Source organism: Anguilla rostrata, chromosome 19, assembly GCF_018555375.3.
Source record: "Anguilla rostrata isolate EN2019 chromosome 19, ASM1855537v3, whole genome shotgun sequence".
Lineage (NCBI taxonomy): Eukaryota > Metazoa > Chordata > Actinopteri > Anguilliformes > Anguillidae > Anguilla > Anguilla rostrata.
Window position 1 is genome coordinate 11,428,285 of NC_057951.1, and position 16,402 is coordinate 11,444,686.

General features: G+C 51.0%; 1 protein-coding gene across 1 annotated transcript in view; it reads right to left on the reverse strand.

Annotated features, from left to right (window-relative positions):
• LOC135245922 (SLIT-ROBO Rho GTPase-activating protein 1-like) overlaps positions 1–16,402 on the reverse strand; it is a 64,864-nt gene continuing 48,462 nt past the window's right edge. Inside the window, 11 exon segments of the mRNA XM_064319312.1 lie at positions 1–2,666; positions 2,669–2,771; positions 2,773–2,928; positions 3,042–3,390; positions 6,032–6,166; positions 7,355–7,535; positions 11,003–11,082; positions 12,181–12,405; positions 13,065–13,170; positions 14,971–15,105; positions 15,622–15,699. Coding sequence (XP_064175382.1) covers positions 2,500–2,666; positions 2,669–2,771; positions 2,773–2,928; positions 3,042–3,390; positions 6,032–6,166; positions 7,355–7,535; positions 11,003–11,082; positions 12,181–12,405; positions 13,065–13,170; positions 14,971–15,105; positions 15,622–15,699 — 1,715 coding nt within the window. The 3' untranslated portion in view covers positions 1–2,499.

The following is a 16,402-nucleotide window of genomic DNA, read 5'->3' on the forward strand; positions in this document are numbered from 1 at the left end:
TGACAGACAACTACTGCCTTTATTAGAACCAAACATTGTAAGGAGCCACCTGTAAAGTGTACAGAAACCAGCTATAATGCTACATGCCAAATATACAGTCATATACATAAAAGTGCAATGTCATGGTGGGTTAGCAAGTATTCTTGTTTACTATACATTTGTTTAAGGTCTGCAGAACGGCGCCACTGTCGCTCAATTCAGATTCCTGCGGAACGTGTGGATGACGCAGGGTTTTTAGGAATGAGAACGCAACAGTGCAGAACAAGTTTCAAGTTCCTCTAAAATTATTTTCAAAGGCACTTATCACATGTACACGCTATGGATGTACAGGGAGACAAGAACATAACAGTTAGCAGACAGGGCACTACTGCTAAGGACATCAACAGACCCACGAGCGGGATGTACAACTCCTGGAGCTCTGTCCATCATAACTTTCTCCTCCATTCTCAATGCAAGTATATCTGTAGAAAATACCCTTAACAAAATCAAAATTATATTTAAAAAAATTATATATATATATTTATATAAAAATCTAAAAAAAACAAGGTTCAGTAAGCCAGAAAGGGAGTTGTTAATTCTTATGTACAAGATGATATTTAGACAAGGAGGGAACATCGGCCACTCCTGACTCTGTGTTATACAGAAAAATTTACATTTTCATTAAGTGTGAACTTGAGTCCATTTCTTGAGTCTGGATGTTTCTGTCATCCCCCCACCCACCCCCCCTTCCCACAGGAGAGACGCCTGGGGCAATTCCCCATGCTTTGGTTCTCTCTCCCCCCCCCCCCCCCCCCAAGCTGAAGCTTTTAGCCACGGCACAGGGAACAGACAAACACACCATTACATCATCTTCACCAACAACGTGAGCCGCCTCTTTCACCACACGTGCTCCGCTCTCTGATGTGCGCCCGGTAACCGGCGCACATGAATCATTCAGCGGAGTCCATTTTGGCTCTTCCTGGAGAATCCACAGCCGTGGCCCGGTCCCCCACATTGGGGAGGGGGAGGGGGAGGGGGGTGAGCAGATGGGCAATAACAGTCATAGTCCACGGCTACCAGTTTTACGCCTTTGCTGAAGCAGCACCCGCTGAAGATTTTCCAGGCGGCTAAAGCCTTACATCAGCGACCCACACAAACGTTTACACCAGGTTCTCAGCGAAGCTCTCCAGCAGGATCACGCCGGAGGGAGGAGCCAAGCACTTGCTGTGGCACGGTAACCTAGCTGGGGGATGCAAAGTCAGGACTGGCACTGACGTTCCACTGTGGTGCGCTAACGACAAAGCATTTCTCCATCCAGGCAGTCCAATCACACACACAGTACACTATGAGAGGTTACATTTCTGGTGCATACAGACTTTACAGTTAATTGCTCCATGTAGTTTTTTTTTCCTTTAGTGGTTACACCCCCTCCCTGCTCATCCACAGAGGTTGTTAGACCTAGTCTGTTAATCTTAGAGCACGTTAAAGCTACGTTAAATAAAGCATTTGGAGACAACTGAAGCCTCGTGTAACATGAAAGGTGTCGATTCCAATTTTGAACAACAAAGTTAAAATTTCTTTTCTCCTTCCTCACAAATCTGATTTAACGCAAACATTGTATTGTGCATGCTAGTGGAACATTTGTTAATCAGAAATAAGTGAGGCATCATCTCATTCTTCTTACATCAACTGAAATGAACAAAATGAATAACTCAAAATAAACCCCAAAAATACCAGAAATCTCACTGCTGCCAAGTCTATTTCCCTCTGTCTAACACCCCCTGTGGCCTCTGCACTTCTAAATAGCAGCTTTTTAGAGCAGACAAGACATTATCAGCCTCTCAGTAAGAACAAGCTTATCTTATATCTTTATGTGGCAACAAGGCCAAAGGACTTCTAAGCATAACTATAAATCACACAGAAGGAAGGATTCCAGTTCCACTTCAGCTAAACTGATAGACAAAAAACCCAGAGACTACATTTCCCAAGATCCCTTTGTAAAGTGTAAACTAACACTGAGAATAAACCGATACTGCCTTGTCTTAGCATTCTTTAGTCAACACCATCCTCTACTTACTGCAATCTAAGTTACTCTTAACCTTTAAAGGAAGCCTTTGTGATTTGTTATACATAAACAGGAAATGTTTGCTTTCAACCTAATGAATCTTCATTATCTACTTACTGATTGTGGTGAATTAATTTATCATCAGTACCTCTCCCTATATGTTTTCATAGATGTCTATAATAGAAATTTAATATAATCCTTCTCTGAGGTTTTTGCTAATACATGTGCCAATTGCAGGAGACAATTAAGCTTCTAGACACTGAATGAATACTCAACCATCTCACAAAAAACACACATCGTTAATAACATCAATATTCATTTTTTTATCTCCCCAAATTGCAAGCTGTGGATTCTCAAGCTTGCTTATTGTTTGATATACGTTATAATAGGTTTCTCTGCTCAAGTCCCATCCAGTCGGCGCTTGCTGCTTGAGTGGTGGGCTGCTGTTCCAGGGTTCACATTGTGCAGGATTTGTCCAGGGGCCCGTGGGGTGGGGGTGGGGGCGGCTGGGCAGGGCCGGTTTTGGGCAGGACCAGGGGCTTGGGCCGGAGGGCGGGGGGCTTGAGCTGCACCCCCATGCGGGGGGCCAGCGTGGGCTTGAAGGTGCTGAGGGCCTCAGCAGAGGAGGAGGAGGGGCCGGCTCCGTTGCCGCGACGATGCGGATGGGGGTGGGGGTGGGGGTGAGGGTGTGGGTGGTGGGGGTCGGGGGCCCGCAGGGCGTAGCCGTGCAGGGGGCTGAGGGATTCGGAGGAGCCGGCCGGCGAGGGCGTGTTCTTCACCTGCTCCAGCGTGTCCAGCACCACGTCCGGCGCGTGATTGGCCGAGCCCTGGCGCTCCAGCTCCCTCAGCTCGTTCAGGGCGCTGTTCATCGTCTCCTCGATGTCCTGCAGGAGCAGCGGGGAGGGAACGTTTCAACTCACAGCCTGAACATTACGCGATGTGACTGAACTGAAGGGGAGTCGACCTCTGACCCCGGCGGGCTGGCTGGCTGACTGACCTGTGCGATGGTCTCGGGGTCCAGGGTCTTGGCGTGGGGCGGGGCGAAGCCGCTGTACTGGCCGGAGGAGGTGGAGCGGCGCAGGGGCGGGCTCTCCGTCTTCCGGAGCGACTCGTGGCGGCTGATGTTGGTGAGGCTGCCGTGCCCCGCCCGCCGCCGCCTCTCGGGGCTGTCCAGGTGGGCGTGGCTCCGCCCCCGCAGCAGGTCCCGCGGGCTGAAGTGTCCCGCCCCCAGCGAGCCCTCCAGGGGGCTGCCGCCGTGCGAGGAGGAGGAGTGGGGCATGCAGTGACCGTCGCCGGGGCGACCGGGGGGGCGGCGCGAGGGGGGCTCCGCCCTCTTCCTGTGCCTGCTGAGCGAGAGGGAGAGGGAGAGAAGCAAAGGGGAGAGAGGGAGTGGGGGAGAGGAGAGAAGGGGAGAGAGGGAGAGAGAGAGGGTCAGAGGACTGAACAGGCGCATGGTCCACCTGGGCCAGGGCCACTAGACTCAGCCAGAGGGGCTGATGATCTCAGACACCAGGGCCGTTTGGGAGTCTGAAGCGTTTTCTGTGCTCAAACCGAACGGCCGGATGCTTCAGACCTAATGGAGCCTCAAAGGTCTGGGATGTTTGGGGGGAAATGGAGCAGCACACTAGACACCGGTTTATTGTTTTGTCCACCCTGTGAGTGCTAAGAGGATTCCAAGAGTTTTACAACCGAGAGGGGCCTGTGAACACGCCTTCTACACCCCCCTCGTACACCTCCTCTACACTCCCCTGCACCTCCTCTGTCCTCCCCTGCACCTCCCCCTGTGCCTCCTCTCTGTACCCCGGTTTCCCCTCCCTGTGTGTGAACAGTGCTGGCCTCCAGCCATTCCTCTCACTCGTACTCAAACTGCTACGGCAGCAGTCTCCTCTGTGCTTACACCCCCCCCTCACTCCACACTTCTACCGCACAAAGCCGGCGCCAAGTCTTTACGGAACCCTTACCGCCACGGAGCGCCGCACGGCGCAGCGCTGTGAGATTACGAGCGCCCGCGGTCGCCCCGGGAGACGGGGGGAAACGGACGGGATTCGGCGATGGCGCGTCCCTGGCCTCCCGCGTCAGCGCGCCGTGCCGCGGCTCAGCGGAACACCGGCGGCCCGTGTTCCAGGAACTGGGGCGCTGAGAGACCCGAGCCGCCTCGGTTACAGCGCTGTCTGCCCCCCCCCCCCCCCCCCCCCCACCCCCCCCGCACACTGCTGTAACTTTCAGCCAGAACACAAGCAGCAGCAACACACTACGTGTTACGCTCAGCTGCCAGCTGCAGGCTGCGTCAGAACTACGATTTCAAGGCAACTCATCTTAAATCACTACCATCACTGTCTACAACCCCTGAGGTGTTGCAAACTCTTTATAATATGACCCACCATCTTGCATTCGGTCGAGTGCCCTTTTTCCATCCTGTCTCACTTCCAGTGAGTAAAGCTGATTGGTTATCTTTTCTGCGGGGTCACTGCTTCAAGGCACGAGGGCTTAGGCATTGCGTTAAATGAGAGGTCTGGTCCTAAATGACGTGGTGAAAAGCGTCAGTAATGCAGATGGGGGAGAGGGAGCGGGGCCCTTAGTGCTATCTCTCCTGGTGTTATGACTGAACAAGGGCTGGCCACTGAGGATCCGGATACAGCCAAGGACGAATGAGACGGTAAACAAGCTACAGTTCCTTAAGTGGCCAGCAGGGGGAGATCACTCACAGAGGCCAGCGTTCAAAGTGAGGGAGCATTAGAAAGCACCCGTGAGAGTCATTCATCTCATTCAACTTCATTCATCACTGAAAATAAGAAAGGATAAATAATATATGACAACTGTTGTCGTGTTGAAAATGTCCTGTTTCCTGTCTTCCGGCAATCAAGGCAACTAACCTAAAAAAGTTACATAATTCAAGAGACACTAGCGAGCTGGAGTGAGTGGAATGGGGCAAACAGGTGCAGCGCAAAGTTAGGAAAGCGGGCTCCTCTCTGAAAGCTGCTCATGTTCTGTGTACTTCTTTAAGTGTTGGGATAATGCCAGTCTTCAGCCCACAACAGTGCTGTGCTCCTCAGACGGGACAGAGGGTGTCTGGCACAACAGATTCCTTCCAAACCGAAGGCCGCCGTGTCCCCACGTTCCAGACGAGACGCGCTCCCTCCCCTCCCCTCCCCGTCCCTCCCCATCCCTTCTGTTACTGGCGTTGTTTCGGGAGTGTAAGAGGACGCGGGCGTGGGGCGCGGAGGGGAAGGGTGAAACGGGGACGCGGGCGATGGGCTGAGAGAGAGGGAGAGAGAGAGGGAGAGAGGGCAGACCTGCAGCTTCTCCTCAGCTGGCCGTCACGCCTCTTCTCATTAGCTAATGTCTGCAGAGCGCTGCAGTCCGAGGGGTGCGGGGGGGTGTGTGTGTGTGTGTGTGTGTGTGTGGGGAGATAGGGAAATACTTGCATGCTGTCACATCTGTTAAAACCTCCTTTGCTTCCCCAGTCACAGATAACGGAGTAATGTTCATACAGCAGGATAAATTGGGATTGTGCAATGTGCTGTAGATGCAGTTGGTCTTGGGCTGTATTTTTGGGAGTGGGGGGTGGATGTACAACAGGGGAACAGGGAGTATTGGTAGGGAGCAGGCTATAGTTTAGAGGTATCTGGGGATTGGGGGGTGAGTTGTAGTTTAGAGGTATCTGGGGATTTGGTGGGGTGAATTGTAGTTTAGAGGTATCTGGGGATTGGTGGGGTAAGTTGTTGTTTAGAGGTATCTGGGGGATTTGTGGGGGTGAGTTGTAGTTTAGGGTATCTGGGGATTGGTGGGGTGAGTTGTAGTTTAGAGGTATCTGGGGGATTGGTGGGGGTGAGTTGTAGTTTAGAGGTATCTGGGGGATTGGTGGGGGTGAGTTGTAGTTTAGAGGTATCTGGGGGATTGGTGGGGGTGAGTTGTAGTTTAGAGGTATCTGGGGGATTTGTGTGAGTGGGCTGTACCGTAGGCTGTTAGAGTGTCTCTCTCACTCACCTGCTGACGTAGGCGTCCGGCAGTCTTTCGGTGGGGGAGCACATGTCCTTCCCCGAGCTCTTATCCTCCGCGTGCGGCCCGCTGCTGGCCTCGCTGTCCGCCTTCTGACTCAGGGAGTCCGAGAACGTGTCGTCCCTGCAGCGCGAACGCAGCGAAGCGCACAGTCAATCAAAACCGCCGCTCAAAACCGTCAATCAACCTTCCCTCACAATCCATCCACCCTCATCCCCCGCTTCGTTTACCCACAGCGCCCGTCTGGCTCACGGTCACAAACCCAGCTCTCCTCTCCCACGCCGCGCCCTTCCCCACAGCCTCGACGGGGGCGGTGACCGGTGATTGACACTTTAATTTCACAGTCTGTCCGGTCAGCGTGCCACAGACTGTCTCATCGCTCCCGTCGCTAAATGATCTGGTGCTACACACAGCTGGTGCTGTCAGGTGTCCGCTATCAGAGCTACATAAACCAAACTGACCAACCGACCAACCGACAACCAACCGACCAATTTATAGACAATTTCCCACAAACATCTTTTACGTGACTGAACCTATCCACTTAAATCCATACCCTGGAATCACAAGTATAATTCTCCCATTCTTAACTGTTTCTCTCCATCACTTTTGCACAATACTAAAGACTAGTTCTCACTTTCCCCAAGACGTGAGCTCTCAATACACTATAAACCCCCTTCTCTGTTCCACTACCTTAAGGAAAAGGATTGGGGGGGATCATACGGTGAATGATTTATGCTGTACCATCACCAGTGCTACTGCTTAAAATGGCTCTGCCGCATCGAAGAGTTTGTTTGAGAGTCTGATTTGTTTCAATCCGCTAATCGTACACTTAAATGTCCTTCTTTAACGAGTATCCAGATTGAATCAATTAAGCCGTGATGGTTGCCAAGGTAAGCTCTGCGCGGCTCAGAGCTTAGAGACGGGGGGAGCGGGGGAGAGGGGGAGACCCCGGAGAATAATCCGGAGGCCGGGAGGACGCGGCGCGCTCGAGCTCCTCCGCGCTTCGCCCTGCCAAGAACCCGCCGCCAAGACCTCGCTCAGACGAGAGGCCCGGGGGGAGGAGGACAAAAGACCCATTAACCCAACTGCAGCCCGCCGCTGAACTTCCTGTGACATCACACCGCCGCCTGTCCAAAACAGGATTCGTCAGCCTTTCTTTTTTTTTTTCGTTCGTGAGGAGGAAAAAAAAAAGGCTGGAGAGAAGCCATGTCTATTCATTAGTTTTTTTTGGGTACTGTCGCGACCGTTCTCCTTAATGGCGTGGGCAGGCGTGACCCGCGCACGCGGTGCGTGGAGGAGCGGCGTACTCACATGTCCTGCACGACGATGTACTGGTGCGGCACCAGGCCGTCGATGCCGTTGTGCCGCCCCTCCCACCAGTCGTCCGACGCCCGCTGGTACAGGAGCAGCGACGCGCCCTTCTTGAAGGACAGCTCGCGGGCGGACCGGCCGGCGTAGTCGAACTTGGCGATGGCCTCGATGGGCTCGCCCTCTGCAAGGCGTTCCCGGGAGCACAGCGTCCAGGACGAACCGCGAACGGACAAAAAGAGAAACGACAAAACCACACGCCATCAAACAGGGACATCAAAAACGTCCTATTGGAAGACACATACTGACTACAATGGGGTTTGTTTTCTACAAATCCGAGGACCTTTTCTATGGTGAAGTATTTGTTATGCAGTAACTCACTGACTGAAAATGTACACAAGCCACTTTTAGCATGTCTTGTGGTAATGAGTTTGCCACAGCTGTGGACTGGACCCACTGTTTATCATGGTCTTGGTCCATGGTCTTGAATTAATTTGGTTTGAAAATCATCCAGGCCTCAGTTGAGTCACTAAGCCAGAACTTGATCTCCTCAGGACTGCTGTTTCTCAGACCGGCCTGGCTAGGCCAAAGCAATCAAGAGAACACCGCTCTGTCTATACATGTGGCAGTATGGCAGCCATTTTCTGATCAAAACCTGCTGCACATCGCCCTGATGCACTGCAGAGTGGATTCTCCGTTTCTCAAAAGTCTTAAAACCAAACACTGATCCCTTTATGACAAGAGAACAGTCAGGGGACCTTATATCTGTGACATAACCGCTTTCGGCCAATCGGGAGACTCGGCAGACGCAGGGCTAAGAATAGCTCCGCCCCCTCCTCCCCCCGCAGTCCATTAAGGGGGACAGGGAATCCCTGGGCATGTGCTGTTCTCCACACCCCCGCACGACGGGACGCCTCCGGAGCGGGGAACAGAGCGAAGCCATCGCCAGAACACACGAGAGGAACGACGTGCCGGGGGGGTGGGGGGGCGATGCCGAGGGATGTTCTTTCCACAGGAAGTGAACATGAAGAGGACGTTGTTCCCCGGAGAGAACGCACATCTTCAGCTGTCTCTCCAACTGGGAATGACGGGGGGCTGGGGTGTGTGTGTGTGGTAGTGGATACTCAACCAGACGCAGCAGGCCACGATTCAGCCTTTCTAAACCAACACGCCTTTTCAACAATGCTGATGGCACACAAGTCAACACGACGGCCTACATTTGCCATACTACAGATACGCTAATTACTGTGTTCAGGGCTTAAACATTAACACTCAGGACAAATCCTAGTCATGGCAGTTTCTTATTGGGTAAGAACAGGGCTTCCTAGTGGCTCATTCTGGGCAGGCACTGACCATGAGCACAGGCTGGGCCCTATTGTTTAAGGTTCCAGCCTCGGTTTTGTCATCAACAGACTACGGCAGGGGCTCTCCAGTGCTGGGACCCAGCTGGCTTCAGTCTGCCTGGGGAAGGTGAGTTTAATCAGCCACGGCTTCCCATAATGCATTAGTTCCTTCTGCCTTCAATTAACTGCAACTGTGCACCTGACAACAGGACATGCAGGAAGGATGAACAGGGCAAGGTCTCCTGGGAAATAATGTGCTACTCAGAGTAACAGATGATAAAAAAAACTGCCCCAAGCGTGCTCATTCCACTATGGGCCTACCAGGGCTTCGGATGAAACTGCTGATCCACAGTTCCGCAATTACTGTTTAATCAATACACCAGCCACTTCACCTTTGACCCCTTTGAATGTCAGTGCACTGACAGCGTTTAGAAAACAGCTGGTTAAAAAAAAAAATAAAAAAGACTAGATGTCTCCTCTGTGTCGTACGCCGTCATGCACAACACTGTTTCAGACACATATCCGATAGCTAATGAGATGAAGCGCTAGATAAGAGGCACTGGGCCTGTCCGGATTCCGGCTCCTTCCGTTATCAGTGCCAAGAAGGCAGCGGCGTACTCTCCCCGGGCCTGTCTCTGAGACGGAGCCCCGTAGCAGCAGCAGGAGCCCTGGCCCTCACTGAGCGCGCTCAGCAGCTGAGAGGCAGGCTAATAGAGCCCCCTGCGCCAGTAATGAGCCCAGCACGCGGACCTGCTTATTCTGCACATTCACACTGGAAAAGGCCGGCATGCCCGGCGTCCCCCGAGTGGAAATATCAGCGAGGCCCGAGGCTCCCTCACACAGCCGGACTCTTTTTTAGGGGTTCAGACGAACAGCAGGGGACCGAAGAGAAACCGGCCAAGGGCCACGCCCCAGGAGCACAGGAATTTTAGTAAAAGTAACAAAAAAACAAAAACAAACTTGTGTTTAGCTTGTTTAGCCGTGATCCAAACGTGGACCCGAGAGCCTTTGTCCTTACTCAATTTCTCCCACTTCCCTGGAAACAGGTCTGCGTGACTCAAGGAAGATTGCTGTGTGAGTAATAGGTCGCTGAGTGAGTCAAGAAAGACAGCGACCCAGCAAAGGACACATTCTAAATTAGCATTTAGACAAGTTCATTAGTGCTGTCTTGCCTTGTAATTAATTTGTCTGCAGAACTGCCATCTGCGTCATTCACAGAAATAATGAGCTACATACAGTACTCAATCAGGAGGTCACCAGGTGTCTCTGCTGGGTAAATACTGCAGTGGGCAATGCAATGGGTAAAGCTCAACCAACTTTTGCTTGGGCTGAAATCTGCAGAATGTAGGATTTCTTTGGTCATCATTGCTATGGAAACATGCATGCTGTCTGGAAGAGCTCACTTGTCAGTTTTTTTTTTGGGGTGGGGGGGGGGGGGGGGGGGCGGAGGAAGGGTGGAGATGTCCAAAGGAGGCATCATTTGCTGCCTATGGTCTCAGAACTAAAATATTATACCACGCTCCACGCATAATCGGTGAAGATGACAACTTCTAGGCAGGGCGGCCGATCCGACCCTCGCATTGCAGTAATGGGGTGAGTCACCGTTTTGGACGCGGACCTCACTTACACACTCCGCTGCCCACTGTCTCAGAGAGCGTCTGCATAGCCACAGGAAAGTTCTGACATCACTGACATCACCTACTTCCAACAAACTTCTCCGTCAGAGGGAGGGAAAGGAAATGCTCCTTCTGTTTTGGTGCTAGACTGAGCTGTCTCCCAACAATAGTACTTTCCAGGGAAAATTAACCTGAAGATATGACCGCTATTTTCTTGATGTGTACATATAAGTGCATTCTGGTCAGTATAAAAAGACTGACCTTTCCAACGATATACTGAGGTAGTGTGTAAAATGCGCCCAGTTGGCCGAATGGATTACATAACTGTCCTGGTTCAAAACGAGATCCACGACATCGATGAGACAAGCTGAACCCAATCTATGCCATCTTTATCACCGTGGTTTGTCTAAAAGCTGGCGTTCTACGATTTAGCGAAGAACAAATTTTCCACACTTTTTTTTTGGGGCGCCATTTGAATGAGTGACCCTGCACCCACAATGCCCCTCTCACCACAGAAGCTCAGTGGAGCCCAAACCGTTTCTATAGCGGTCTTCCTCAGGAGCACCGAGGGGAGATGGAGGGGAATTAGTATTTGAATGCTCCTCTACGGTCATTTGCTTAATCGGACTGAAAAGCAGGATTATCCAGGGAGGAAGGGGAGCGCCCTGGATAGAGAGCGACGCGGTACCCACCGTCCTCGCTGGTGTGGGTCTCCGTCCCCCCGTCCTGGTCCACCTCCTCCAGGGCCCCGTGCTCACTGTAGGGGCTGTCACTGTGAGGGACGGAGAGAGAGAGAGAGACAGAACTGCTGACACTGACACTGACTGCATCATTACCGCTGTAAGGAGCAACCAGGGAGGACTTAAAATGGCGGTTTCAAACGGAGTCTTAAATGGAAATTCTGATTGCCTAATAACCTGCATCCCGAATATCCACCAAAGGAGCAATAATTCACCAAGCTCAATTTTGCAAGACTACACGGCATTCCGATACAACTGGTCTGCTTAACGCACACTGTTTCGGCTGTAGATGGCAGCATTAGATGGCGGTATTATCAACGCATACGTGTCACTGAACACACGTGTGATTAACAGAACATCTCAAACAAAATCTTCCCAAAAAAATGAGTGTGACAGAGCTTGATAGATGAAGAGGGGTGTTCAGCGATGATGTCACAGTAAGACAGATACGGCTGCAGTGCCAAGACCTCAGGCTAACGCGCTCTCTGTGGAAGCGTTAGGTCATTCTGTTTACTGAACAGAGGAACGGCTCGCGTTGCCACCGCCGCTGCTTCCCGTGCGTCGGCTGATGTAATTACAGAGAGCGGATTTTCCCTCCCCGCGGTGCCGACTCCGCCCCCCCACCTGCCCGTGTCACAGTGGGAGAGACCTGGCTAGCGAGAGCCTAACGCTACCTGTGGCCGCGGCGGAGCAGAAATAACAGGTGAAGGCGGTTGCGGCTGGTCTGGCTTGAAACGTCTTAACCGCCAACCGAAGGAATGCGCTACCATGTCATATTTTACGGCAGATCAACCCATCATGTTTTTCTTTTAAAGATAATTACCTCCGGTGCGTACGCCTGGGGCACTTAGCACCTGGGTCAGCGGGGAACCACACGCTACTTTACCGCGCATACCTGAGGCATTAGGAACGTCTCCGCTTAACGACTCTGGGCTGGGAACTGTAGTTCACTCCAAAGGAGCGAGCATGAGTCACGCACGGCTGAACTTCCCTTTAACCTGCCGAGAGAGACAGCTCCACTGATCTCCCTCAGGCCTGGGGGGGGAATGAGCCTGTCCAGACCCGTCTCCACCTCGCGCTAGCTCGGGCGCTAGGCTAACGGCGGGCGGAGGCGTCGCCGCGGCGCTCACCAGTAGTCTCCCCCGGCCATGCACTTCTCGTAGACGGGCCCGTCCAGCTCCTTGGCGTCGGGGAAGATGGTCTCGTGGTGGACGATGATGGTTTTGACGATCTCGTTGACGTGCGCCTGACAGGACACCTGGTCCTGGATGTCGGGCGTGGGCATGAGGGTGGGCCCGAAGCAGATGGCCAGGTTGTAGGGGTCCATCATGTTCTCATCGCTGTACTGGGACAGGCTGTGGGGGGAGGAGGGGAAAGACTGGGTATGGGGACGACTAGGCCTGAAACGCTGACACAGCCAAAATAAAGACAACTCGTTCAGGAGGGGCTATGAGTGTGTGTGAGTGTGAGACCGGTGGCCAAGTCTTGCCTTTCCAAATGCAGCTCTTTATTTGCGCAGTTGTTTAATTGAATCATGCAGTCCTGCAGCATTACTTAGCTGGATTAGCTCAGCGATCCTTCCACGCACTGCCGATTATAAATTATCAGGCCTGTTTCATGGTCTGACATCTGTTTATGTGACGATACAGTTATGCTTCCCACTTCATGATATAAAAAGGGTAAATAAACAGTAACAGGCTTTCAGTAGGGGGTGAATTAAATGGGTGTACAACAGTCTGCAATCTCATTATCCATTTAATGTTATTTTCTCCGCTTCCCCCGCCCCTCCGGTCATACAAAGGAATATTAATTTTCTGTAAGAAATACAAGGCTGGCTCCCCAGAAGACCTCCTCCTCAGTGACATGGCTGTTCCAGCTTTTCAGAGATAATTACCATTCACCCTCATTCAACCCAAGCTCCCTCCCCCCCACCCCCAAGACCAACCAATCCACTCCTCCACGCGTTACGCAGCAGCACGTGATTGGAGCGTGTCCAGCGTGGGGCGGGGCTTACTGGTTGAGGAAGGCGAAGAGGTAGCGCATCACAATGAGGACGGATCGGGGGGCAGTCAGGAGGATCTTGCGGATGTACAGCGCCCTGTCGTACAGGTTCTCAATCCCTGTCAGGGGCGGGAAAGACAGATCACCATGGTTACAGCTGCAGGACACACCAGAAGCGTTTACAGAAGCGACATTGGCTTTTCAGAAAGAGAAGCATGACATGTAATCATAAATCAACACCATTTCTGGCTTCTCTTTGGTGCTGGGATAAGTTAATAAATATTTGGCAATAATAGTTTGGCAATTTCCCATGACATCAACTGCAATCATGTCAAATGGAGCTCTATCCCCACAGTGTAGCGCGATGCTAATCTGACAAAACTACAGCAATCAAAATTAGCGCGTGGAAACAAGCCGCGAACAAATTAGCTAACGTGCTAAACGGAGCCATTCAAAGCGATGGCCCCCATTGGGGACGGTGTTGGTATCCCAGCGTCCCCTTTCAGAGACGCGTCTCGTTCGCCAAGTTTGCGTGAGGCGGGTCACGCCGTGGGTCTAAGGCACAGTGGCATTTTGGGCCTGAATGAATCAGGGGTCTGGGTATTTAGGAAAAGGTCACTGGCGGAGGACAAAGAAAGGATTGTGGAGATGGTTTGATGAGGGAGTGGGCGACCATCCAAACAAAATATTATGCAAATACAAATGAGGAGAGTCATGAGGTACTCTGTCCCACAAAACTATGATGTCAACTTCCCAGGAATCTCCCAGAATGCTGTGCATTAATCAACGCCTCTGTTGAGGAGACTGGCGTGCCACTGAAGTCCTCTCCAACCCCAACCACCCACCCCCCAGGCCCTGCTATCACCTTCCTTGTGATTTTACACCTGATTCACCTCTGATTCAACCTGCAGTGCACATTGATGAAATATAACAAAGTGTGTGTATTGAGTGTCTTAATCACTACAAAAATGGGAGTGGTGCCATAAACAACAGACTCTGTGAACCATCAACAATGTACCAAAGAAAACTCTCAATGACTGTTCACCAGCTGAATAAGGGAGAAGCACTGATGATAAAGAGGATTACAACAGAAATTATTTCTTCTGTGTAGACTATTTCTGAGGTTGGCTGACATTTTGGCATGGATTACACCTTCCTCTGACTCCAGACTCTACCCCAACGACATTGTGGACGTCCCGCATGTGTGTGGGCGGAGTTAGCGCCCGTGGGCCTTTGGGCTGGTATGCAAGCCGGTAAATGCTAGCACTGACTGTACTGAGCAGATTTTTTACATCAATGCCGCTTCTTTCCCAGCACATGGGCTCGGTCAGAGGGCCAAGCTGCGTGACATAAGGAGAGAAACGACGCATTCATGGCCAGACTGAATGCACAATGCCTCCCCCCCCCCCACCCCCCGGGCAGAGTTTCCTCTTTATTGTCCCGTTTGCAGTTATGTGACTCACTGTCTTGGGGTGAGCAGAGCTTTGTTTCCATCACAACCGCCGCTGAATCCGCTAACAAAAAAAATTAATAAGCGCAACAACAATGTGGCCCGTACACAAATCAGCATAAAAGGGGGCGGCGACTTAACAAGCCGCCGATTAAAATGCTCCCTGCAAATAACGGCGGCGCGGAGACCTCGGGGTGATTCTGAAGGCCGCGCGGATCGAATCGATTGGCCGAGAGAGCGCGGCGAAGACCGTGTAAATTAATCGCTCGGCGTCGGCCGGCAGCTGCGGAGACTTCCCGTAAAAGCGAGCAGACGGACCGCTCGAGTTCCGCGGTACAGAGTCCGAGGCGGAGTGAGTCACGATGTTCTCCGTCGTTAAAGAACGCACGTGCCGTGCCGCTCCCCCCCCCCCCCGGCTCGCGTTTTGGCTGCCATCAGACAGACGGCGGAACATTCCGGAACCACTCACTGATGCAGGAGAGGAGGTCGTTAAACCTCTCCTTGGGAAAGAGGGGGTTCTCCAGCCCCCGAAAGTACAGCTTGAGCACCCCGGCCACGGAGTTGATGTCGTGGTTGTTCTCCTCGTCCGTCAGCGGGTCGTTTCCTGAGAGACGAACGCGAAAGGGGGCTCAGCAGGGGTGTCACCATGGTTACGAACACAAAGAATCATATCCGCGGGTCACGAAATAATTGGGATTGTGTGTTCTCATTTGCCCCTTTGGACTGAACCAAGAAGAAATTTAATACAAACTATATGATTATTGAATTACACAAAGTAGCAATTTCACGTCTCAAAATTACTCCAAAAAAGGGAAAAACAAAACTACTAAATTCAAATGCGAAACACTGTAATGACAACTTCCAGGTGGTGTAATAAATATTTATTTTTTCAAATTTGAAACAGAAACAGTTCATTCTCTGCTAAAGATTATCCAAATATCTGGTGCCAATTAAGTGTAAACATTCCTTCTGATTTTACCTCCCCAGAATTCAGACTCATTCACTTCCACAAGTACAAGGATAACAATGATTTTAAAAAGTTAATTCAGTGTTTAATAGAATTTACATTTTTATGTGACTGCAGCTTTATTTTGCTGCATGAAGCATGACTCTCGCTCACCTCTTTCAAATGAGTTCTTGATGTCATTCACCTCCACCTGTGACCCCGACACTCTGAAAATACCCTGGTGCTGGAGGCCTGGAGTTCAGTAAAGCACACAATCAGTTAACCAATCACATTTTATTTGCTAAAAGCTAAAAACAGACTGCTTCACAGATCAGTTTATATGAGCAATTCAAGTAAGCTGCCTTCTGTTAATTCAATTATCATTATCACTGTCATTTTTATTACAATTATTAATTTAATTACAATTGCAAAATTGTATCCCTCTCCCTATTCATTGATATTTATGCCATTAAAAGTTACTGAACATTTATCACTGAATCAGTATTTAAATAACTTTTGTATGTTTTAAGTGCTCTGCCTTTAAGTATACAACACTGTGCTTGTACGGTTGTGAATATGGTACAGTTTATTCTGTTATGGCTTTGTGTGTATGTAATTTTGCAAGGAAAATTTGCCTCAAGGGCAAGCAGAAGTTTCTCTCATCTTTTCTTACTAGTGGATGTATCAAAAAGCAATTCCCTCCTGGAACATATAACAGTTACACAGAGAAAGACATTATAAAAGCAATTAGCTCTCGAGAAGATGAGAAACCCTGGAAAGTTTATGAGGTAAAAAAGTGGAACACTTTCTCTGGTCGCCCGAGCAGCAGCCGTGACAGCCATTTTGAAACAATGAAGACGTGCAAGAGCCTGATACCCACGCGAAGGAGGATTCACCAGGAGCGAGGGGCGAATTAAGCACCCTCCATTTCAGATTAACATTTTGTAATGAGAAC